The 26942-nt window shown below is 38.1% G+C and overlaps 1 protein-coding gene across 2 annotated transcripts in view; it reads left to right on the top strand.

The window, feature by feature from the left end:
- dhx38 (DEAH (Asp-Glu-Ala-His) box polypeptide 38) overlaps positions 1–23436 on the top strand; it is a 97039-nt gene extending 73603 nt beyond the window's left edge. For both annotated transcript variants that reach the window (XM_063067107.1, XM_063067109.1), the window contains exons 26-27: positions 7791–7912; positions 19208–23436. In XM_063067107.1, the coding sequence (XP_062923177.1) occupies positions 7791–7912; positions 19208–19292 (207 nt within the window). In that variant the 3' untranslated portion in view covers positions 19293–23436. The remainder of the gene's footprint in view (positions 1–7790; positions 7913–19207) is intronic.
- The last annotated feature ends 3506 nt before the right edge of the window (positions 23437–26942 follow it).

Raw genomic sequence — 26942 nt, forward strand, 5'->3', positions numbered from 1 at the left:
GCCAATGGACAAGAGTAGCAGTCAAATATGTTGTGAAAGACTACAATGACCATGAAGCCTTGCGCGGGCGCCAGTGCGCATACGTGGCTTGTGCATGTGTGTAGGTGCCGATTTTTTTCCCACAAATCGTTTTTGGCGATTCTGTTCGGGTGGGGGGTGGGTGTTAATCACAACCGAAATATAGGTGATAAGTGGCTGAGACACTCAATTTCGTTTCTTAAAGGGTTTATCTAACAAATGTAATATTAAACACACAGCGCATATTTTCCTCGCATGAATATAGTGATAAGTCAATTATCAGGGGAGGACAGGGGAGCTTGAAGTAAGTGTTGAACGAACTTCCAGTAGAAGTGGTTGAGGCAGGTTCGATATTATCATTTAAAGAAAAATTGGACAGCTATATGGACAGGAAAGGAATGGAGGGTTGTAGGCTGAGTGCAGGTCGGTGGGACTAGGTGAGAGTAGCGTTCGGCACGGACTAGAAGGGCAGAGATGTCCTGTTTCTGTGCTGTAATTGTTATATGGTTATATAAGTCACTTATAAGTCAATAGCATCATAACATTTTAAGTAACGTTTGGATATTAAACACACAGCACATATTTTCCCCGTATGAACATATAAAATCATTGCAACACACCAATATCGCTGAACCAGTGGGAGCCCTGGGCTTGTTTCCCTGCAACAAGACGTTCCTATCGAAGGGTGATGGGAGACAGCGATACTCGAAGGGGGTTTCTTATGTCCAGTCTATTCCGCAATTTAGTTTTCGTTGCATTCATTGCAGAAAACTCCGCTTTGCAGCGATATGATGCTGGAAATGGAAGCAACGTTTTCATTGCTTTCATGGCTATCTCAGGATATTTAGCCTTGACTTTGATCCAGAATGCCGGCAGAGATGTTATGTCAAACATACTTTTCAGCCCGCCGTCATTTGCAAGCTGGAGGAGTTGATCTCCTTCCCGTGCTGACATGGATGACGCGGGTAATGACCTCGCGTGCATTCAAGCTCAACGGTGGCCATGACAGGGAATGAGGAAAGTTGCAGCTGACTCATATCACCAAATCATATCGTTTCCTCGCGGCCCGGTAGCACATGCTTTGCGGCCCGGAACTGGTCCGCTGCCTGGTGTTTGGGGTCTGCTGTAATAAGATATCAGGCGGACTAATGTCAAATAATGAGGCAGAACTTTCAAAAGTCCCAATTACAAGAGTGAAACTTGGGCAGCATGATAGGGGTTGGTTAAGGATTGGGAAGTCTTTAGAACTTGTTGGGCAACAGACTGGTGTTTCAAGGGAAGTGGCTGCAGAGATAGTGGATCCATTGGTTGAAAATTTTCATAACTTGCTAACTACAAGAGGATAACAGAAAATTGGAAACCAATCTGACAACCTTTTTCAAAAGAGGAGAAAGTAGAAGATGGAATTACAGGCAAGTTAATTTAACAGCTATTATTGGGAAGATGCTAGAGTCAAAATCAAACAGGAAGTAGCTAACCGTTTGGGAAAGCCAAATGTCATTACACCTGGTCAACAATATTTCACGAAAGGTAAATTGTGTTTGACAGATTTGCTGGGCTTCTTGTGGAGAGTCAATAAAGGATGTAGTGTATTTAGATTTCAAAAAGCAGTTGACAAGGTGCCCTATAAGAGGCTAGTGCATAAAATGGAAGAAGCGAGTTAGAATGGCTTAAAAACTGGATGTTTAAGAATAGACTTTCTTCAGATTGGAAATAATTAGTGGAGTATTGCAGGGATCTGATTTTGGCCTGCAATTTTTTTACTATATACATTAATGACATGGAGGAAGGAACCATATATAAGGCTTCCATATTTACCAATGATACAAACTGAAGTGGAAGGGCATGTTGTGCTGACGATACTGTGACTCTGCGATGGGATGTAGATTGAATGAGTGAGCAACTCCTCACACAGACATTTTCACAGTATTTTTCCCTTTATTTTATGAGGTCAAGTTGTGATCTCGACACTCAACCCAGCACGAATGGAAAGCATACTCGGGAGCAGCTCCGACTGGATTTGAACCCAGGAACTTTTGTTCCAGAACCTGGCACTGATGTCATTGTGCCACCAGTTGGCCATATGTAGTAACTTCTACTTTGAAAAAGGACCACTCGACAACTTCATGTCCAAAGGAACAACTTTATCTGGGACAGCAAAACCAATTCGGTGGAGGGGCCCTGGGGTTGCAGGGTTTTACTTACTGTCTTTTCTGTTCATATATGTATAAGCCCCTCCGCCGTATTGGTTTTGCCATCCCAGATAAAGTTGTTCCTTTGGACATGAAGTTGTCCAGTGGTCCTTTTTCAAAGTAGAAGTTACTACAAAAGGTATGAAGTGTTGTAATATTCTTAAAGAAAGACAGCTATGGCCTGTTTGATATGCTAGTTACAGTGTATTCTTGGTTGAATTAATTTGAAAGTTTGACAAAAGCATTTTATGTATTTCAAATACAATTAGCCCAAATAAAAGGCCTCAAGTTGGAAGTACAATCTGAGTTGTTTTTTCTCTAAACGATTTAGTAGGTAGATTTTGCCTTTCACGAAGGCCGAGGTAGGGGATCTTGGGCTTAAAAAAGTTGGCGTCCACTAGTGTACACTATGTGATGTTTCCATTGGTGAGACATAACTACAAGAGACCAGTCATTTAAAACTGAGGTGCATTGACATTTTTTCTTGCAGAAGGTGGTGTCTCTCTGGAATTCTTTGCCTTAGCGAGTGGCGCAAGTTGAATCATTAGTAGTATTTGAAGTGGAGGTGGATAAATATTTGATGTATTAGGGAATAGATGGGTGTGGTAAAATAAGACCACAAGACCATAAGATATAGGAGTGGAAGTAGGCCATTTGGCCCATCAAGTTTGCTCTGTCATTCAATCATGGGCTGATCCAATTCTTCCAGTCATCCCTACTCCCCTGCTTTCACCCTATATCCTTTGATACCCTGGTTAATCAAGAACCTGTCTATCTCTGCCTTAAATGCACCTAGTGACCTGGCCTCCACAGCTGTTTGTGGCCACAAATTCCACAGATTTACCACCCTCTGACTAACGAAATGGTACAGAAGAGGAGTCAAGGCCAGCATGGATCAACCGTAATCATACTAAAAGCATGGGCAGACTTGGCCTGATGGCTTCTGTTTTCTTGTGTTCTGTTGTATGTTTGTGGTTCTTTGGAATGCTGCCTCCCAGAGAGTAGTGGATTCTGAATCCCTGTATATTTTAAGGCTGGGTGAAAATTGTGGGCATGATAGGAATGGAAGATGTGGGGACTGGACAAGAAAATGGAATCAAGACCAAAAATAAGATCAATCACAATCCTGTTAAATAGTGGATGAGGCTTGAAGGGTGGTATAGCGGACTCTGGCGCCTGTTTCTTATGTTCTAATGACAGAAATCATCAGTGTTGTGTTGCTTGCTGTTTTTAGATGGAAGATGTTCCTAGGAACTGGGGTTAGGATCACTGCCAGATATAATTATTGACATTTTGGACAGGTGTGCTCAAAGTGCTCCATTTAATGAAAAATATCTCAGAAATATTGCATACAGAAGGAGGTTTATGATTGTCAATGCTATTCTGGTGAACTGAAATTTCTGATTATGACATGTAGATCCAGTTTCTGTAAGATTTGTTTGAATCTCATTTTGTTTAATCACTTATTTTGATAGTCCTTTCATATCCTTATCCATAATGAGATATAAACATGGTAACATAAAAATGGGAGGGGGTGGGGTTAACATTGTACTTACAGGGCTTCTAGCCACTAGGTGGAGATATGGCTAAGCTACACTTACAGACCATTAATTTCTGGTACTTTGCCCTACCCTGTTTGGAATGTAGTTCTTTTTTTCAGGAATTTTTTATTGTGCATTTTAATTTTTTTGAGGCACATGTAAACCTGATTATTTATGCCAGTGCCACTTTTTGTTCTCTGTGAAGCGACTTGGACCATTTTGAATATTTTTATTATAGGGCTACTGATTTTGCAATTTACCTTCCTATCCTGTGAGTAGCACCAGTTCCTGCAATACCTGAATTACTTTTTTATGGGCTTCCAGAGCTAACTAATCTGTTGAACCTGGGAAATATCCTCTGATGTTTATAACCGTGTCTGTTGGGATCAGTGTAGCAGTATGCAACTTCCATCCCTCACGGTCTATCTTAGTTTCCTTTTCAATCCCTTCTCTACAGAGAATGTGGTTTTGTCTTCCACTGGGCTGCCCAGCTATTTCCATAAATCACCCGTTTTAAGTCTTGACTTCATCTGAGAAGATGGGAGGGAAGTTGTATAGGCAGGATGACAAACAAGTTTAATGAAGATAATTTGATTTGGACAGGAGATCAGATGTTAGATTATATGGTTCTACATGTCATTACTGAAATACAGTACTGTACAAAAGTCTTAGCCACATGTATATGGCTAGGGTGCTACTGTAGTAATTTTATGTACACCCTATCCTCGTTATATGCGGGGGATATGTTCCTTGAAGTTGACGCATAATGTGAAATTGCATAATGTGAATAATTATTTAAATAGGAAAAATAGGGATGTGTCCCAGAGGGCTTCCTAAGTATGTTTTATCTGTAATTTATTCACATTTTCGTACCAATACGACACAAAAGCTGTACTACAAGACAACATTTGTATTATATTTCATCAATTTAAGGTAATATTCAATGAGTGGTTGTTGTGGTGTCGGGCAGCTTTACACGGATGGTTGTGGTCGTCAGGATCATATCAAGCACAGCAAGGGGAAGACTCACAGAACTCTTAAACTGCCGGCAGGTGTTACCGATTTGAATAAAGTGGTGAGGGTTGTTTGCTTGGCAGCATTTTGTTTTAATTTTGCTTGTAGGGAAGAAGGGTTGACAGCAGGGAACAACTGAAATGCTGACTCTGTTCTAAATGTGGGTCCATGTCCATCACCATTTGTGCCAAGTGTTCCGTTTTCCACCATTCCCTCACCGTTGGTAAATTCCCGGGATTTTCAAAATCGTCTGTTGCTTGCAGCATCTGAGAGATAGTTCGCCATAAAAAAAAATTATGTACGCCTTGAATGTGGATCACACCAGTCGAGTGGTTGAATCAGCGATGTTGTGTTAAGCGGCAGGAAACGTACTGTTATGTTAGGATGAATGCTGTCCAAATGTTTAGGATGGGTTGGCGCATTGTCAAGCAACAAAAGAACTTCAAAGACAAGATTCTGTTCCTGGCAGTAGCGTCCCAGAGCTATGTTACCTTCAGCTGATGCTGCGCTGTTTATAATTTCCAACACTTTTTCAAGTGTTAAAGCGGTTCTCTGCCGGTTGGCTGACGGCCCAGGACATGACATCGGACGCTTAGGAGGCATAGTTAAATATTTCAAGTGCAATATCACTGCACTGTATATAAAACCAACAGAAGTTTAAGATCGCGCATCCACACCTTGCCAAAACCAATGCGACAGTGGCGGGAGAGAGATTGTGAGGCGCGCGCACCTGGCTCGTATTGGCGGGAAAGTGGTGCTTCTCATCCCAACAGTGAGACTGAGGTGTGCGCACGTGACTTGTATTGGCGAGAAGGCAGTGCTCCTCACATAGCTGTGAGTTTTGGACGCATATAACGAGACATTGGTAGAAATAGGTTCCTTGCATAACTGTCAATCCGCATAGTCTGAAGACGTGTATAACGAGGACAGTGTATTGCACTGTACTGCTATTGCAAAAAAAAACAACTGACTTCATGACATATGTGAGTGATAAACCTGATTCTGATATAAGACCATAACCAAAAAGCATAGGAGCAGGTTTAGGCTATTTGGCCCATGAGTCTGCGCTGCCATTCAATCATGGCTGATCTCTTCCCTCCGCCCCCCCCCCCCCAGCTCCACTCGTTGGCATTCTCCCCGTAACCTTTGATGCTGTGGCCAATCAAGAACCTATCAATCTCCACCTTCAATATACCCAATGACCTGGCCTCCACAGCTGCCTGTGGTAACAAATTCTACAAATTCACTACCCTCTAGCTAAAGAAGTTTCTCTGCATCTCTATTTTAAATGGGCATCCCTCTATCCTGAGTTTGTGCCCTCTTGTCCTAGACTCCCCCACCATGGGAAACATCCTTTCCACATCTACCTTGCAACTGTCCACTCTTTGGAAACACCTGCGTACTTCAGCCTCAGAGCTGACTAAGGTGCAGGTCGCTTCGGGGGCTCCGTGTTGGCGACATCAAACCGAGTGTAAAAAAGATTTAGCTCATCTGGGAGAGAGGCAGCGATGTAGGGAGCACCATTGTGCTTATCTTTGAAGTCTGTAATGGTGTGCAGGCCTTGCCATAAGTTGTGTGTGTTGTTGGTGAAGATTTGTGTCTGGATCTTGTCCCTGCATTGTTGTTTCGCTGCCTTGATGACTTTGTGTAGATCAATGACATATCATAGTAATTTGACATTGGAGTTTAACCAGATAAGTAACAGGAGGAACGAAAATGAAACAAAAATGCATATGATTGAAATCTGAACTAAAACAGAGCACTAGAAATACTCAGCAAGTCAGGTGACATCTCTGAAAAGAAAACTGAATTGATGTTTTTTGTTAAATACCCATCATCAGAACTGAAATAGTTCTACTAATGGATCTTTGACTAAAATGTGAAATGTCTTACTTTCCCGCATCTTTTACCTGACCTGCTCAGCATTTACTTTACATCATAAGATGCTGGAGGAACTCAGCTGGCCAGGCAGCATCTATGGAAAAAATAGTCGTTGATTCGGGCTGTGATCCTTCATCAGGACAGCCAGAACTTTTGGCTGTTTACTCTTTTACATAGATGCTGCCTAGCCTGCTGAATTCCTCCAGCATTTTAGGTGTGTTGCTTTGTTTTCCAGCAACTGCAGATTTTCTCATTCAGCTTTGTTTTTATCTTGGAATGGAGTGAACATTTCCTGAGGCTCACAGTGATCTCAATGAGCTATTTAAGACTGAAATCTGGAGTGTCTTTTTCCGAAGATTCGCTACCCTTTGAATTTTTCTTTTATCCTAGAAAGGCTGTGGAACCAAAGTCATTGATTGTAATTTAATTGATATCAATGAGAGACAATAATATAGTATGAGAACAATCCAGTTGTGGATAGTGCAATAAACTAGTACTGAGGTAAAGATGAACAAACTTGTTGAATGTTGGAACAGGTTGAAATGGCCAGATGGCCGACAGCTTATGTCTTATGTTCATGTGAACTATTCTACTATTCTTAGTGAACAATATTTGAAAAGGAATTCAAATTTAAGAATATAGGTTCTACCTTTCTTCACCATCAGGCAGGAGTGAAACCAGTATAGGATGTGGACTAGTTACATTGAGATAGAAAGGAGAGAAATCAAGTTAAAGAAGTAAAGCAGAATATGATTTGCAGGCAGGCTGCTGTTATTTCTTTAAACCAATAGTTTCATATATTTTGGAATGGAGTAAAATCTATAATTTTTAATTGTGGGTTTGGATCCTTAATGATGGTAAATCTCTCCCCACTTCTAAAACCAATATATTAGAAAATTTGATGAAATAAAATTGGGTAAATTGTAGAAGCATGTAGCATTGATTTATTACATGTCTAAACTAAATTCAAAAATCACAATCTTGTTCCTGTCATGATGCACAAGTTGTGCTGTAGTCAGCAAAGTATTGAAGTGGGAGACACTGAATATTTATTCTCCAGAGATCAGTATATGATATTGCAATGGCTGTTTTGTGCTTTAAAATGATCCTTGAATTATTATGCATTTTAATGATAATCAAAAAGGAGAATCGTCGACGTGCCAAAGAGGAATTGTCATCCATGGAAGAGGAAATGGCTGTGGCACAGGAACAGCTTCGGGCACGGAAGGAAGAACAGGAAAAAAAGAACAGTCTGAACAGTGTGAGGTAAGGTTTATTTTATATTTACCCCTAAATCATTCTCTTGATGTTGTTTTGCGGTTTTGTTAGCAGATTTATAATATTGAATGTGCATATATGCTTAAAATGTAAGCTATGGATGGAAATTTCATTACAGCCTCAATTGCAAATGAATTCACCTGTGTTAGTGATGTAACAACATTGCTTTTGCTTAGTATGTTTCATTTTTCTCTGTAATCTGTTTATCAACTCAACAGCATTTAGTATTTAAAATAAAATGTCAGGCAATCAAAATGCATTTGATAGCTTTATTTTCAAATAGAGGATTAAATCTTACATGGTGTGTTTTTTTTAAAACATATACACGCCAGTTCCCGTAATCCTCTTCCACTCTAATCTGTTGTCATAAAATTGCTGCTTTGACTTATCAAAATTTTCAGAATAGTTTGAGAAGATAAATGTCAAGTTGAGATTTCATGTACAGGCTTCAGGATTTGAACAGAGAGCTTGCAGTAAATTAATATTTGCAATAGATTTTTATACATGATGTTCAGCATATTGCAAATTTTCTTGATTTTGGGGGAAAAATATTGAATTTTATTTTTAGTCTTAATGCACCTATTGGAAAACATTCTTATTTGTTGCCATCTTTTCCATCTATTATCTACAGAGGGCGCCACAGTTTCACTAGTACACATGTAATTTTCAGAATCCCTAACAATTGTTTGGGATTGAATGTGCTTCTAAAAACAATGCATGGGGGGGGGGGTAATATTGGTTTCAATTAACACCTTTATTGTGTAGAATGTTTCACAAAGTACTTCACAAGAGACACTTTTAACTGCAGGTATCATTCCAGCAGCTATTTAGTCCAGAGCAAGATCCTTCAAAATGAGATGTGATTAATTTTCCTTTTGGAGATATTTTTGTTATTTTAGTAGGATGTATTGGGGAAAATCCTTTTTTAAGCAGACTTTGTGGAATCTTCCATTTGGATACTCAGGACTTCAAGTTAACTTCTTATTTGACAGATAGTTCTTCAGGCAAGCAAGGGGGCAGAACTACAGATGCATTGCAACCAATAATAGGAGCTGTAGAGATCCTACAAGGATATCCTTACTGGATTTCCTGGATGCATTATTTCTCATTCTTCCACAGGAGTATTTTTAAAGATATACTTGTTATTATTTTGCAGGTGAAAATAGAATGAACACTCTGAAGTAGGAAGCACTATCGTCTTTAAAAACATGTTAGGATATAATCTCTTATTTTAGAGTTAAGTTTGTATTTCCTAGCTGATTTTTCTTAAATAAATTAACTTGATTGTACCATCTGAATTTATTTGTACGGAAAAACCCAGGGAACAGAAGATTTAGTTTTATTTGGAACAGGGCCTTCAGCCCACGATGCTGTGCTGACCTATATAAATCTAATCAACACTCAATCTAACCCTTCCCTTCTACACAGCCCATAACCCCTCCATTTTTCTTACATCCATGTGCTTGTCTAAGAGTCTGTTAAATGTCCCTGTTGTATCATCCTCTGCCACCCCTGGTAGTGTATTCTAGGCACATAACACTCTCTGTAAAACAAAAAAAACTATCTCTGATATCTCCCCTAAACCTTCCTTCACTCACCTTGAACAGTTGTTCTCTGGTATTGGTATTTGCAGCCTTGGCACAAAGCCTGAAATCTACTGTAGTAAATGCTGCACTGGTACTCACAGAGTCAAAAAGCCCCACAACACAGAAACAGGTCCTTCGGTCCACTTAGTCCATGCCGACCTGGTTTTCTGCCTGGTCACATCTATCTGCATCTGGATCACATTTATGTATCTATCCAAACTTCTCTTGAATGTTACAATTGAACCCACTTCTACAACTATTGCTAGCAGTTCATTCACACTCACACCACACTCAGATTTTCCTACAAACTCCAAGGAAGTGGATAGTCTAGTTCAGCGGTCCCCAACCACCAGGCCGCGGGCCGGTACCGGGCCGCAAAGCATGTGCTACCGGGCCGTGAGAAATGATATGATTTGGCGAGATGAGTCAGCTGCACCTTTTCTCGTTCCCTGTCACGTTCTGTTGAGCCATTACGCATGTGAGGTTGTTACCCCCGCATCATCCGTGTCAGCGCGGGAAGGAGATCAACTCCTTAAGCTTGCAAATGACGACGGTTCAGTATGTTTGACATAACATCTCTGCTGGCATTCTGGATCAAAGTCAAGGCTAAATATCCTGAGATAGCCACGAAAGCACTGAAAACGTTGCTTCCATTTCCAACATCATATCTCTGCGAAGCGGAGTTTTCTGCAATGAATGCAACGAAAACTAAATTGCGGAATAGACTGGACATAGGGAACCCCGTTCGAGTATCGCTGTCTCCCATCACCCCTCGATGGGACCATCTTGTTGCAGGGAAACAAGCCCAGGGCTCCCACCGATTCACCGATATTGGTGTGTTGCAATGATTTTATATGTTCATACGGGGAAAATATGTGCTGTGTGTTTAATATCCAAACGTTACTTAAAATGTTATGATGCTATTGACTTATATAACAATTACAGCACGGAAACAGGCCATCTCTGCCCTTCTAGTCCGTGCCGAAAGCTACTCTCACCTAGTCCCATCGACCTGCACTCAGCCCATAACCCTCCATACCTTTCCTGTCCATATACCGATCCAATTTTTCTTTGAACAATAATATCGAACCTGCTTCTGCCACTTCAGCTGGAAGTTCGTTCAACACTTAAAGCTCCCCGCCCTCCCCTGATAATTGACTTATCACTATATTCATGCGAGGAAAATATGCACTGGGTGTTTAATATTAAATTTGTTAGATAATCCCTTTTAGAAACGAAATTGAGTGTATTAGCCACTTATCACCGATATTCTGGTTGTGATTAATACCCCCTCCCCCACCGAACAGAATTGCCAAAACGATTTGCAGAAAAAAATCGGCAGGTACATGCATGCGCACTGGTGCCTGCGCAAGGCTTCATGGTCATTGTAGTCTTTCTCTGGGTAAACACAACGCACTGTATTTGACTGCTACTCTTGTCCATTGGCAACCCTACCGCGCCCCCCCCCCCCCCGGGTCGGCTGGTCCGCAAGAATATTGTCAGTATTAAACTGGTCCGCAGTGCAAAAAAGGGTGGGGACCCCTGGTCTAGTTGGAGAACCAGTATGTTAGGAAATCAATGAAATTGAACCTTAAACCAGAATCTGCTGAAATACTTGACACAAATAAAATAGTAATTGAAGTAAGCTAATGTGACATCTAAGTTTTTCAACCTGCAGAAACATATATTACATATGGAGAATTGTTATATAGTTTATGAGAAGAATAATAATCATCCAACTGAAAGTGTAATGTCAAGGAGTTATAGAACTCTACAGCACAGAAACAGGCTCTTCAGCCCATCTATTTCATATCAGCCTGGTCTTCTGCCTAGTTTATTCTACCTGCTCCTGGACCATAGCCCTCCATATCTCTCTCATCCATGTACCTATTCAAACTTCTCTTAAATGTTCAAATGAACTTGCATCTACCACTGCATCAGCAATTTTTTAATATTTGTTTTTATAATTTTTTACATCATTTGCCATTCATTTATAGAGGAAAACAATTTTTGTACCCAGAGCATAATTTTCTATTGGCAGAGTAACCAAGATTTTTGCTGACCATAAATATTGATCCAACCAATTACTTTTTCTAATTCTGTTACAGGTGTATCACATGCTCTGCCTAGTAAAAATACACCGGAACACTTAAATGTTCTACTGTCCTGAGATTTGTTTTTTATACTTAATACATTGCTAATCTAATTGAGGTCATATAACTCTCTCTTGTGACTGTTACTCTAGGCAGAGTTTGTGCCCGAATTCAGCACAATACTTTTTCCGGTTCTTTGACAAGTGCATCTTACATTGATATGGAATTAAATTAACTTTTTAACACACATTGAATTAAGACTTAACTGACATTAATCTATCAATAATCTTCCTTTGTACTTAAGGCAAATGTACTTAGTGTTTTGCACATTATGTATGTCCTTATTTTGAAATTAAAGGCAGATATTAATCCTCTTTAATGTGTATGCGAACTGCCTGTGACCTTAATATAGCAACTAAATACATAGATTTGTATGATATATTTTTGATTAAAAAAGATCAATAGTAATAACTCAGTATACAGCCTAATTAATCAAATAATTTATTTGCATCTTAGAGCTATATGTCAGTGAGCCAAAAAATTTCAGACATTTGAGTGCTGACAGTAATGTTGATTGGAATTTCTTCATCTGGAATAACGTAATCAAAAATCTGTGCCTTCAGTTGTTTCCCAATGATCCCACATTCAAATGCAAATATTGTTAATGTCAGGTGAGCTGATTTCATTTTCACCATGTAATATGGAGTAACCTGATTACTTCAAGTTATGCAGACTACCGTATGAACCTAACAAAGAAAAGAATGACTTAATTATTGCTGTTTCATCACTTCCAAAATTTATATTGTAGAGGCACTTGTACATTTCTCAAAAAACTAATCAAATTGAATTTAGTTGTATAAAACAATGTTTGTTTTGGATTTTCTGATTTAGGTAGCTGATGTTGTTTAAAATCATTGTTCTTGGTTTTCCAGTGAATTTTTTGAAAATTTATTGCATATACTTTAAAGTTATCCAGTCTACAGAATCCAATGGAACTTTTTTTATTTTAACTTCTGGTTTAAATGAAATGTGTTGAAGCAGTAAATGTAACTTTCTAACAGTCTTGCATCCAAGATTGTTTTCGCAATTCTTTCTGAAATCACGAATATTATCTGTATTTTGGATTCAAAAACCCCATTTCCTTGAATAATTACCTCTCTATTTTGATAGAAAAGAGGGTGACTTTAAGACACATATGAAACATGAAAAATTACAAATTTAGGGATTTCCTTCATTCCCATGGCACTCAAATCATTCCTTTTCCACCCCCCACCCCCAAACACCACCACTACCACCATCACCATGCATAACCAATATTTTTGTGGCTCTTAACAATGGTTTTATTGAGGAGTATTAACTAAATCAATATTAACAAATTCTAAATTTATTGTTACTTTAAAATTAGCTTAAGGACATCTCTTAAAAAAAATTAGTTTTATGGACATCTGTTTAAATGGAGTTCTCTGCTGGCAGCAGCCTATATACCTTTATAGATAAAACCAATAACTTCAGTTCTTTTTAAAATTGAGAGATATAAAGCATTCTTAATATTCAATTTTCTCTACAATTTTCCCTCACTATTGTACATTTAAAGTAATCAGAGTAGGTAAATTGCACAGATGTGCAATCTATGATTCCCAGCAAAGGTTGGCATAGCCATATTTTTACTTGCTTTTCCTTCTGGTAATTAGGCTCATATTTTCATGTTTATTACTATGAAGAGAGCAATAGCTTTTAAATACTTTAATAAAGCTGTGAAACTGAGTTACATTGGAGAAATGATAGTCTAACTGCCAGCCAGGGAATTTGGTATATTTTGCAGTTCTCTTGAAGCATTTTAAGCAATACTGTTAATGCTTCCTACCAAAACATCCCCCATTGTGTCTGGAAGCAAACATTTTGTTCTTTGTGGAAATGTAACGGAATAAAAAAAATAACAAAAATAGATTAAACTTAATGATAAAATTTGATTTAGCTTTGATGTAAACATATTAATCTCCTGATTCGGATGTAAATTTTAAGCACATCATTCTGACCATGACCCTTATGAAAAAAAATTCAAAATGTACTTAAGATATAATTAATTATGCATGCAGAGTTAATGTTTGAAGTATGGTTTTAACACAATTTAATGTAAATATTTTAAATGTTCATCCCTATGTTGCTTTAATCTCGTCAGTCTTTGGAAATTGTGATTATATTTTATGACGTTCTGTGGCATTCTTGAGACAAAGCTGTTGTTAATTTATTAATCAAAAACATTAGAGGGATTTGTGCATATTTTTGTGTAATATTGTGGCTATCTACTATTGTCAGGAGGCCATCTGTGGTTGTACTCCTAAAAAAAAATATATATATATGTGTGTGTGTGTGTGTATATATATATATGAGAGAGAGACACTTTGATTTAGCAAATTGAATAGAAACAATATCTAGCACAAAAATTGCTGGGGGATCTGTCTGTCTTTTTCTTAGAGAACACAATTGTTCCACTGACTTTCATCTTGGTTTTGATAGATTCCTTTAATGCAGTACCTCCTCCCCTCTTTTTCCCCCCTCTCTCAAGTGAATGAAATAATAGCCTGCCATTTCTGGCACGAGAGATAAGAGCAATATTCTCTGATTCCATAGTCACCCAATATTGAATATAAAACACTGTGGTCCCTTTTTGAACTCTCTTTTGCGAAAGGTCACCTTTAGGGGTCATTGATGCAATACCAAATTATGATGCATAAAAAATGTGAAATCATTGCATGCCCAATGCATTTTGTGGATTTGCAAGCATTTTCAGTTAACCAGGCATTCACACAAATAAGGATACAATATCTATATTTTGCAGAAATATTTCACATGTATGCGTGAAAAGAAAAATGATTTTATTATGCAGTTATCAGTGCCGATATAATAAAAAAATTGAGCAAAATGTATTGCAGAGTATTGTGCAAGTGTTGAAAATGGGTGAATTGTAATTACTGTAAATTGTGAGGCAAATTATTCCAGGTCATCTGCTAATAAGTCAACAGTTGTGAATTAGAAAAGAAAGGTGTTCTAGATTTTCACTTTTCCTTCACTTAGCAGTAATTTAGAGCACATAGTATTGACTGATAATTTGAAAAATATGCAGGCCTTTCTTATTCAAAAAGGTGGTGTCATTGCATGATTAGATGCCATTCCTTTTATGATTTGTAGCTGACAATGAGTAGGAGTGGGGTTGGTGGGTTTCTTCATAGGAACTTATTCTTTTCATGGAGCCTGTTGTACAAAGTAATTTGAACCTAGTTGAGGCTGTATTCTTTGTTTCTGTTTCTGTTTCTGCTTCGTTTTCCATTTTCTTCACTCTGTAATCTTATTTGTGAGAATAAGTGGGCATTACAAGTTGCATGTTTACCTTGCTATCACCATCTGAGTATGTTTTATTTGACTGCACATTCCTCTCTTATCCCTTATGTGAAATCATGACTTAATAAGACCAATAATCAACCCCAAAATCTTTTTTGAAACTACATATATCTTGGTGTCAATATTCATTGAGCAACTATTAGGTATGTTGATCTTTAACTACCTTTATTTAATATGTTCTTGAAAGATTCTAAAATGCATTTTGAATTCAGTTGTGGAGTTTCACACTGTTAAAGTCTGTCCCGAGCCTTGTGGCCCATCAGGCTGGTGCTTATGCTGGTTTCTGTGGCGTGAAGCAACTGAGAGTACGAGACTCCCCCCCCCCCCCGCCCCTGGATAGGACGCTGTGAGGTTAACCCCCAGCATTTTTGCCGGTACCCATTTTCAGCTGGGTGGACTGGAGCAGTGTGTGGTTAAGTGCCTTGCTCAAAGACACAACACGTTGCCTTGGCCGAAATTCGAACCCACGACCTTCAGATTGTGAGCCCAATGCCCTAACCACTTGGCCATGTGCCACATGTATCATACTGTATCTAGTCATATTTGTTTATAACTTTCACAATATATTTTTGTTCACTTTTAAACATAGGAAAGTAACATGCTTCTTTTTAAAATCTTCTTAATACTTTGAGAAACCCAAAATTGAAAACGTTTAATGTCTGATAAAATGAAATGAAATAATAGTGATGTGAAGTTAGCACATTATTTCCTGTTACTTCTGATGGTTAGCATGTCTTTGTATCTTTTATTCTCCTATCTTATTAGTTAATGGGCCACATTTTATTGGTGTAGCCCTGTTAGTGCTAGTCGCCCCACAGTAATTACATACAAAATGCTGAAGGAACTCAGCAGAACAGGAAGCGTCGACGGAAAAGAGTAAACATTCGACGTTTTGGTCCGAGACCCTTCAGCAGGACCTGATAAAGTCACTCATCTCTCATTCAAAAGAAAATGCCACTTTTGACAATATTGCACTTCCTCAGTACTATATCCTTCCATTTTCACTTCCAGGAGAGAATAGAACTAGAAACGAGAAATTTGTCATGAGGGCTAAGAGAGCTATAAACATAAACACCACCAGCATTGTCAAAGTTTCAACTAGATGAGAGCCTATCACTTAATTGACAAATAACCTAACCAGTTTCCTCTATGGATAATTTGTTTAGGTAGAATGATGATTGCATTCCTCAGCAGATTTGGGGATATTGAATAAGGTAATGAATAAGATAGAATATCCAATGTAATACTTGTGTAATATACTTTCACATCTGATTATAATTATCGAATGGGTTAATGCCTACACAAGAACAATAAGAAAAAGAATGTGCAGTGAAGTGTCTGACAATTCACCAGCTGACTATTCTTATCTTTGGCATGTAAAATAAAATATTATCAACTATGCAAGCCCAGTAATGAAATCCAGACACACAAGTATCACAAAATAAGTAATCTGCAAATGTTCCAATTATATGTAATCGGTTCTCTTGTGAGACTAATAAAATTTTTGGTTATATTTTTCAAAAAAGTTATGATATGAGTATGAATTCCTGCAGAAAAATTACATGAATTAGAAAACTTACACAGAAGCATATTGATTCATCTGAATGACACTGTTGGACATTGTTGTGTTAAGCTATTAGCTGGTAAACGACAAGCTCAGAACTGATGTCAGGTTCGGGATTGATGCCCGGATGCAATTGTGGATGGGGAAGAGTTCTGAAGGCAAAAATATCTGAGTACTTAAGGAAGTAGGGAAATATTTTGGAGGAGATTGTAATGGGAATGATAGGCTAGATCAATTGAAAGCTCTTCGTCGTTTGTCTTGATGAGCATAGAGAACCTGAATCAGGTTATTATCACTGGTGTATGTTGTGAAATTTGTTGTTTTGTGGCAGCAGTACATTGCAAGACTATAAGTTATAATGTTATTAGTGCACTATTTAGTTTATTTCTCAGAGTTAAAAATACACTTGGACTAAGATGTTAGTCCAAGTGTATTTTTAATTCTGAGAAATAAACTAAATAGTGCACAAATAACATAAAATATAACCTTGGAAAACATCAGGTATGTTGCAACCACAATATGCAATCCAACATATGAAGAAACATAATGAAGCTAAAAATCTTAAATTAGACATTATGTAAGATGAGGCAAAATACTGTGAATACTAGAAATCAAAATATAAAATACTAGAAGTACTCAACAAGTTAAGCAACACCTGTGAAGAAAAGAGCAAAGTTAATTCTCAGTTCAGGTGATAGATCCTGGACTCTGACTGATCTGAGCTGCTGAATATTTTCGACATTTCCTATTTTTCCTGTTTTAACACTCAGATGCACGGAAGTGGTTATTATCCCCATTGATTCGCTTTACCAACAGTGTTGCAAATGGGACACCCCACAAGTTGTATGTTCTGAAGGTTATAAGCATCTTTAGTAGAGAGGAGGAGGAAGAACAACAGAATTGTTTGTACACAGCGTTTATCCAGGGCTTGATGCTAGTGCAAAGCAAACGTCTAGATTGTGATGCAATCTAATTTTCTAATTATTTGAACAATGCCTACAAACACATTTTTACAAACAAGCAATATATAAAAATCTTGTCAGCATGCATACCCTTTGTTAGCAATTTCATTATAAATTCCTGTGTCCACATTGATAATGGAAACTGGCTATGTAAACTGCTGTGCTGTAATTACACCTTTCAGCCAGCGATACTGCTGGAACACCTTCTGAATGTGTACTGCACAGAACTTTCGTTTGAGATAATACTTGTATTACGAGATTTTATCAGAATTGGAATCAGGTTTATTATCGCTGACATGTCACGTTGGGCAGGTGAGGTTCATCAAACGTGGTTAGCAGCTCATCTGGGAGAAGGAAAGCTCTGATCTCAAATCTCCACTACCTTGTGGCTGTACCCATTCACAGAGAAGGCTTTGGGTGTAAATCCTGAGGAAAATTTCGGAGCTGGAGTCCCTAAGGAAGTCCAGCGTTGAGCTCAATATTGGCAGCTCCTGCGATACCTCTAGTGCAGAACTGTATCAGCCTCTGCTGTTCCTTTGGATTCATCAGCTACGTGAATGGGCAACAGCTTACTCTCTGTATTGTACTGCCTTGATTAGTGTATCAGGTCAACAACTAGGACCCAGTATCCATGGTCAACCCCAGCCAATGGAGGGCACAAATGTCATGAAAATTGTTATTTTTTGGCAGCTGTATAGTGCAAGATATTTTTAAAAAGTGACTATGTTACAATAAAATAAAAAGAATAACAAGGAAGTGTTCATGGACTGTTCAGAAGCCTGATGGCAGAGGGGAAGATGTACTTAAAAGGTTGAATGTGAGTTTTCAGGCTCCTGTACCTCCTTCCTGATGGTAGTAATGTGATGAGAGCATGTCCCGGTTGGTGAGGGTCGTTAATGATGGACGCTGCTGCCTTGTGGCACCGTTTTTAAAGATGTTCTCAGTGGTGGGGATAATTGTACCTACAATGGAGCTGGCTGAGTACGCAACCCTCTGCAGTCTCTTTTCAATCCTGCACATTGGAGCATCCACGCCAGGCAGTGGTGCAACCACTCAGAATGCTCTCCATGGTGCATCTGTAAAAATTTGAAAGAGTCTTCAGTGACATAGTAAATCTCCTCAAACTCCTAATGAAGTATGCCCATGAGCCGTAGCAGAGAAAAGATTGCCATTACCCTGTTCCTTTTATATATGGAAGCTGGCATGTGATTATACAGCATTGCGTTAAGAAAATCTTCTCAATAATTTCTCTTTTAATTCTCTCATCAGTCTTGGACTATAACTATTTTGATGGCTGAGATTGTTTGTACGAACGATATTTGCTGCCCATCTGTTTTCTTATCTTCGTATTATGCTAGCCATTTATTTAATGTTGTTACCTACAGCATATTGAAATTGAGCAGGAAAGCAAAAAGAAAAGCTGCAAAAAGACACTTGATAGACAAGATTATTTAATAGAAATAAAAAGAGCAGCCTGAATTGTGTTTTGAACAGGAACTGCAAACTGAAAATGAAGATTGCCTTATGTAACCATTCATGTAAATAGGTATTATTATAAACACTTTGAACCCAGTAATTAAAGGTGACTTGCCTTGTCTAATTTATACCTTTTCTATCTACCTTTCTGTTTCAATTTGAAATGAAGAAATATTCATAATGATTTTGTAATTGTTTTATAGGTCAGTCAAGATATATACCCCTGGGCGGAGGGAACCAGGAACACCACTGACACCACGTCATACACCAGCACGCTTTGGACTTTGATTTTTTTAAAACTTTTGTATAAAAACTGTCCAAATATTCATATCTTTAAATTTATATTTGTATATTATCCGTGGGAGATAAAACATCAAGATTTTTCTATTTCTTTAGCAAAACAAATTTTGATGTGGTGTAGGTTTTTCATTTTGTTACAGTGAAGTATTAATGATGAATATATTTATCATCACCATGGAGTGCACTGATGTTGGTACAACAGTAGTCTCTTTGCAGTCATCATGTGATTTGAGCAGTTGATCTGTGCCCAGGGAATAGAGGCAACTTAACTTTTTTTGTGATGTACAGAAGAAACTTCGAATGGATACTTGAGTTACTAATTTTTATGCTGCTGTTATTTCTTTATCCCGTTGCTTCGATTTGTAATTTTTTAAAGAAGTCCTTGAAATTTTACTTCCAGATTAAAATATGTGTAATGACACAATGCAAGGTATTACAAATTGTAATAATCTAAAACATTACCTTTTGCAAGGGGAATTAGTGTACAAGAGATTTCTATCTGCACTGTCTTTTAATGCATCTTCATCTACAAGAGAGCTTCTGATCCAAACAAGTTTTGTTAAAGGAAACAAAATGAACAGTCCTCAGTACATTAGAATGAACTTCAAAAAAAAAACATGAGGCAGAATACCGGATCAATCCTGGATTTGAAGGTTGAGATAAATGGTAATTTCCAAATTCATGTAGTTGAAACCTATTGCAAAGGCAATAGAATCGATTAGGTATCCTATTATTATTAGACAACTTTTGTTTAAGCAAGCAAAATTTACTTGCATTCCAATTATTTTTTTTCTTTCCTACTCTTAACTTTGTCAAGCCAGGCAGGTTTTATGTGGAATGTTCTTTAAATATAGTTTTGCAGCAGAGATACAGCTTCATGCTTTATTGACAGAATTATGCCAGTTTTCAATTTGTTATTTGGATGATTTAACAAAAACAGAAAATGCTGAAAACACTCAGCAGGTTAGGTAACATACCTGGAGAGAGGAACATAGACAGCACAGTCCCTCTGACCCACATTGTTGTGCTGACGTTTTAACTTGCACCAAAATAAATCTAATGCTTCCCTCCCACAAAGCCCTCCCCTTTTCTTTAAATCATCAACTTTTTATTGGAACAGGGATTCCAGAAGAGATAAAAATGGTTTTAAGATAAGAAAAAGGTAGGGAGGAAAAGACTAACTAGAAGAAAAATAGAATAGAAGGCTAGAGCAATACTGTATATAAAAATGTATAATGGATAAATAACAATAAGACAAGATAACAGAAGCATAGAGCAGAACTGAAATGTTAATTCTATTTTTTCTTTGCATTGATAGCTGCCTATCTGGTGAGTGTTACTTGAGTTTTCTGCTTTTATTTCAGATTTCATGCAGTTCATTTTGCTTTTGAGAGTTTGCTCTCTAATTATATACAGTACTTTCAAAACGTCTTCTGATGGATTGTTCTGAAACTGAAATTCAAAATGCTTGTGATTTTAAAAAAGACAGCTAAAAATTTGCAAATGTTTTGGTTAACTTTTTAATTTTTTAAAACTACTTGTATATTCCTAAAGCTACATTCAATAATATCTCAAAACACTTTCCAGCTTTTAATTTTTACTCCCAAAAAATTAAATTTAGTTTTTTTAAATATTCAATTTGCAATTTTTATTTTATTCTGATATTTATTACACAATTTTAGCCGTAAACTGGATTGCATCCTCCTCTAACATTCCTATTTCTCTGAACCTCTCTTCATAAGCATGGAGTCTGAATGCCACAGTTAACTGAGAGAAGATTAAATTTACTTGACTCTGCCATCAAATTTTAACTTTGCTGAGGTTCTTCCATCCAACTGTTCTCATCCAATAGAGTTTTGGTTTTGTGCATCTCTTGTAACACTGCCTTAAATGAAATAAGGAGTATATGGTATTTTATAGTAGAAATCTGAAGTTGAGTATTTGTACTTGACTGGAATCTCAACAGGTATTGCAGGGGTGACTTAAGAAATGAACTCTGACTGTAATTGTCTGCAAAATCCCATTGAAATTCCATGGCATTTAGCTTCCATTTGTACTGCCCTTGGCCTCATCACTGTTGTACAGTATTTCACAAACAGCAACGGTGAATAAAGCAGGTCAGGAAGGATCACTACCTGGAATGTCTACTGTTTATTCCTTTCCATGGATAATGCCTGACTTGCTGAGTTCCTCCAGCATTCTATGTGTTACTAAGGATTAATAAAAATCACTACTGAAGTTGTATGATGGTGCAGCAGTTCCTGCATATGGCTCAAAGGTCTGGAGAACTCTGTGTGATCCTGATTTTGGATGCAGTCTGTATGGAGTTTTCAAGTTCAAGTTTAATTATCATTCAGCTAAATGAAACAATGTTCCTCAAGATGTAAAACAGTACCAACAGTCACAGACAGCACATAGCACATATACTGTAGTGCATATATTTATGATAGCAGAAATATATACAGTCACAAAAAAAAGCCCAAGGTTCTTTTGTTTCCGTCCACATATCAACGACATTTGGTTAATTGGCTTCCAGAAATTGCCATTAGTGCAGCTGGGTGGCAAGATAATTGGGGTGGGAGCATGATTTTGATGCTAGAGGGAAAATGGGATTAGTTTAGGTGGATGGTTGGTGGTTGGCTGTTGGCTTGGATAAGTGAACCAAAAAGCCTGATTCCATGATGTATGACTCTTATAAGACCATAAGTTATTGGAGCAGAATTAGGCCACTTGACCCATCGTGTCTGTTCTGCCATTTCATCATGGCTGATCCAATTTTCCTCGCAGCCCCAACCTCCTGCCTTCTCCCCACATCCCTTCATGCCTCGACCAAGCAAGAATCTATCAACCTCTGCTTTAAAAGACTTGGCTTCCACAGCTGCCTGTGGCAAACAATTGCACAGATTCACCACTCTGGCTAAAGAAATTTCTCATCTCCATTCTAAAAGGACGTCCCTCTATTCTGAGTGTTTTGTGGTCTTAGACTCTCCCACCATAGGAAACATCCCCTCCACATCCACCCTATTAAAGCCTCTCACCATTTGATAGGTTTCAATGAGGTCACCCCTCATACTTCTGAATTCTATTGAATATAGGCCCAGAGCCATCAGATACTCTTCATATGACAAGCCATTTAATCCTGGAATAATTTTCATAAAACTCCTCTGAACCCTCTCCACTTTCAGCACATCCTTTCTGAGATAACAGGCCCAAACCTGCTCACAATACTCCAAGTGAGGCCTCACCAGTGCTTTATAAAGTCTCAACATTACATCCTTGCTTTTATATTTCAGTCCTTTTGTAATGAATGCTAACATTGCATTTGCCTTTCTCACCACAGACTCAACCTGCAAATTAACCTTTAGGGAATCCTGCAAGAGAACTCCCAAGTTTCTTTGCACCTCAGTTTTTTGTATTTTTTCTCCATTTAGAAAATAGTCAACTCTTTCACTTGTTCTACAAAAGTATGTGGCCATACACTTTCCAATACCATATTTCATCTGCCATTCTTTGCCCATTCTCCTAATCTGTCTAAATCTTTCTTTAGCTTTTCTACTTCGTCAAAACTACCTGTCCCTCCACCTATCTTTATATTGTCTGCAAATTTTGCAATTCCATCATCCAAATCATTGACATATAATGTAAAAAGAATCGCAAACAACACAGACCCCCCCCCCCCCCGGGGAACACCACTAGTCACTGGCAGCCAGTCAATCTATATTTAACTAAACTTTATTAATCTTCCATTCCTAAAAAAATCATAAGCTGAACCTAACTGTGAAAGCAAAAACAGTTTTAAGAGAATTTGGAAGAGGTGAAAAAGAGCATATGGCTGTACCATAGTCATAGTAAGCAGAATTGATAGTTATAGTATAAGTTGGCCAATAGGAATAACAATTAGCTGTAAAAATAGGCATCATTTCAAGTAGTGGAGAGTGATGACTATGCAAAGAGACAGTGGAGTGCATCAATATGCTGCCAGTTTCTTGTGTATAAAAAGTACAGCTTTTTGCATATCCGTATCAGAAATTTTGTGTATGTTTGTGTGAAGCCATTCTTGAATAAATGTAAAAATATTTTATTGTAAAATAAATTCCAAATCCTGTATTCAGAAACTGAGATTGTGAAAATATGTGGATGTGTTTATCCAATAAATGTAGAATTGGTTTACTGAAAACAAATATATCTGTGTTGTACCTTATGTTAAGTCAGAATTGCACTACAAGTATTTTTTAACAAATGGCTTACTGATTGCCATAGTCACTAATATTACGTAAATGGACAATAATAAATAGGCATTTATAAATCTCTTGACTTTGATAGTGGACCATTGTCAATGAAATCTATTCTACCTCCATGTTTCCTCTCCAAGACTTTAAGCCTTCTCTCTGCATTTCTGTTTGGTAGGTAGTTTATCTTCTAAATTCCCTTTGCTGTGTTGATCTATTCCATATTTAGGTGGTATGGTAGCATAGCCAGAGATCACCGATTGGGGTTCAATTCCCACTGCTGTCCGACAGAATTTGCATTCTCACTGTAATGCATGGATTTCCTCCCTGCTGCTCTCTGTAAGGAGTGTGCATTCTCCCTGTCGTGCATGGGTTTCCTCCTGGTGCTTCGCTTTCCTCCCATGTTCCAAAGATGTACAGGTTAAGTTTGGAGTTAATAAATTGTTGGCATGCTACGTTGGTGCTGGAAGCACCTGGAATTTGCAGGCTGCCTCCAGCACATCCTTGGATGGTGTTGATTATTGATGCAAACTATGTATTTCAATGTTTCAATGTTTCATTATACATGTGACAAATTTTAAAGAACTCATCTTTATTGTCATTCTTGGAATAATGTGGTTTTGCTCCAGAGATCTAAGCCAGTGACCTGGTCTATGTCATGTGATCTGGAAATGATCAGAATGGAAAAATGATTGAGGGAACTGATGCTGGTGCGCCTGAGGAAACCAGGTGAATGAGGATGTGGCTTGTATCTGGTAGCATTTCTGTTGAAGGCTGATGTCTAGTATATTGGTTTATTAGTGTTACGTGTACCACTATACAATGAAAAGCTTGTCTTGCATACTGTTCATACTGATCAAAACAACTATGCTGTGCTTTGAGGTAGAATAAGGTGAAACAATAACAAAGCAGAATAAAGTGTAAAAGTTACCAAAAAGTGCGGTGCAGGTAAATAATAAAGTGAGAATCAGAACAAGGTAGATCATGAGGTCAAGAGTATTGTACAAGAGCGCCATTCAAGAGTCTTAACAGTGGGATAGAAGCTGTCCTGTGACTGGTAGAATGTGCTTTCAGTCTTAAATCTTCTTCCTGATGGGAGAGGGGAAAAGAAAGAATGCCCAGGGTGGGTAGGGTCTTTGATTATGCTGGCTGCTTTATTGAGGCAGTGGGAAGCATAGATAGAGTCCATAGAGGGGAAGCTGCTTCCTGTGATGTACTAAGTCAACAACTCTCTGCAGTGTCTTGTGGTCATGTGCAGAATAGTTGCTATACCAAGCCATTATCCATTCAGACAGAATGCTTTCTATGGTGCATCAATAAAAATTGCTAAGGGTGGATAAGGGAATGCCAAATTCTTTTAGCCTCCTGAGGAATTAGAAGCATTGAGGAGTTTTCTTGGCCAAGACATCAATGTAGTTGGACTAGGACAGCATATTAGTGATGTTCATCCCTAAGAACTTGAAGCTCTTTGCCCTATCAATCTCAATAGCATTGACGTAGACAGGACCATGTGTGTTGCCCCTCTTTCTGAAGGCAGTGACCTGCTCTTTTGTTGCCCTTGAGGGAAAGGTTGTCATTACACCTTGTTACTAAGCTCTGTACTCTGTACTTTCCTGTACTTTGACTCATTGTTATTTGATATTCAGCTGCATATGTTGGTATCTGCAAACTCGTAGATAGAGCAGAATCTGACCATATATCATGAATGTACAGAGATTAGAGTGGGGGTGTGTGTGTGGAGGATGCAACCTTGTGGAGCACCGGTGTTTAGAATAATCGTGGCCAAGGTGTTGCTACGTATACTTACTGCTTTATTTGGGATGCTTTGGGAATGAAATTATCAGAAATGAAATGAAATGAAGTATCTTTATTGTCATTGCATAGTACAATTTGTCATGCACCAATGAGTTTGCAACTCTCATACTCAATGCTATAAAACAACAAATAAAATAAATAAACAATAAATAAAATCAAGTAAACAGCCAGTACAAGCAACGTCCAGCAGTAAAAAAGCACAACTCAGATGCATGACAGCCATAAAACCAGTATTAAAGTAGCGATATAACAAATTTATGGATGATGCTTGATCGATTGGTTCAGAGCAATTATAGCTCTGGGGAAAAAGCTATTTTTCAGTCTGGAAGAGCGGGCATAGAAAATCTTATAACGTCTGCCAGATGGAAGAAGTTCAAACAGATGATTGCATGAGTGTGTATTGTCCTTACAGATTATTGTAGCTTTCCTTAGGCAGCGAGAGCTGTAGGTGTCCTCCAGGGCTAGGAGCTGTGTCCCGATGATCTTCTGTGCGCTAGAGATGACCCGCTGAAGTGCTTTCCTATCAGCTGCTGTACAACTGAGATACCACACAGAGATGCAGTATGTTAAGATGCTCTCTATGGTGCTGCGGTAAAAGGTCACCAGCATCTGTTCAGGTAGACCAGCTTTCTTCAGCGTCCTGAGGAACAACAAGAGTTGCTGTGCTTTCTTAACTATTAACTATTCTTAACCACAGGGAACGGGTTATCTGGAGTGGTTGGCTGAGATTACCAAAACAGCATTTTTGAGTTCAGAATTATTAGCTACACCGTATTGAGGTTGTTGATCAATTTTGGGTCTTGGCTTTTGAACACTAGCTTGTGTCAGTAAAATGAATTTAATTTGAAGAAGTATTTTCTTCAGAACTAAAGCCAGGATTGAGGGAGAAATTGAAAGATGGCAAGGTCTCTGCAATGCTTCACTGCAGTAGAAGAATCTTGGAGAAAGGCCATGAAGAATCGATTTCTTTAGCATAAATGAGGTTGAGGTGAGGTTTAATTTAGGTTTATAAAATTGGGCTACAGAATGGATCGGACCCTGCCAACACTGGATCTTAATGGTATGGATTTTGCTGAGTTTTGCTATTAATGCTGCAAAGTTTGCATCCTTGTGAATTTAAGTTCTGAACTTGCCAGGCTACACTTCGTTTCATAATAATTAATCATTGAAATCTTAAAGTTGAAGGAGCAAGAGGAGCGTGCAGGAATTTCCTTGCAATTGCACTGTGGAATTTGGACAAGTTTGTGGTTGGAGAAGGGTTTCCAAGTCTGTTCATTTCAAAAGAGATTTTGGAGCTGCAAGGAAGAGAGTAAGAATAAGCTGTTGCGTTTTTGTTATTACGGCTATAATAATGTTTTTGTTATGATTTTTAAAGTGAATTGTTAAATTTACATTTACAATTTTAATTGTCTATTTCACTTCCAGTCGTTTTTTTTTAAGGTTTCTGGAGCTGGTGGTGCATCTTCGCTGTTGTCAGCACGTTAGGGGAGTTTCCTGAGAGTGTTTCATTCTGACTTGATTACGTGGTCTGAGGCCATCATGCCACCGGGGTTTAGCTTCAGCAATAAGTTTATTCGTACAGGTGCAAACAAGG

This window comes from Mobula hypostoma, chromosome 14, assembly GCF_963921235.1.
Source record: "Mobula hypostoma chromosome 14, sMobHyp1.1, whole genome shotgun sequence".
Taxonomy (NCBI): Eukaryota; Metazoa; Chordata; class Chondrichthyes; order Myliobatiformes; family Myliobatidae; genus Mobula; species Mobula hypostoma.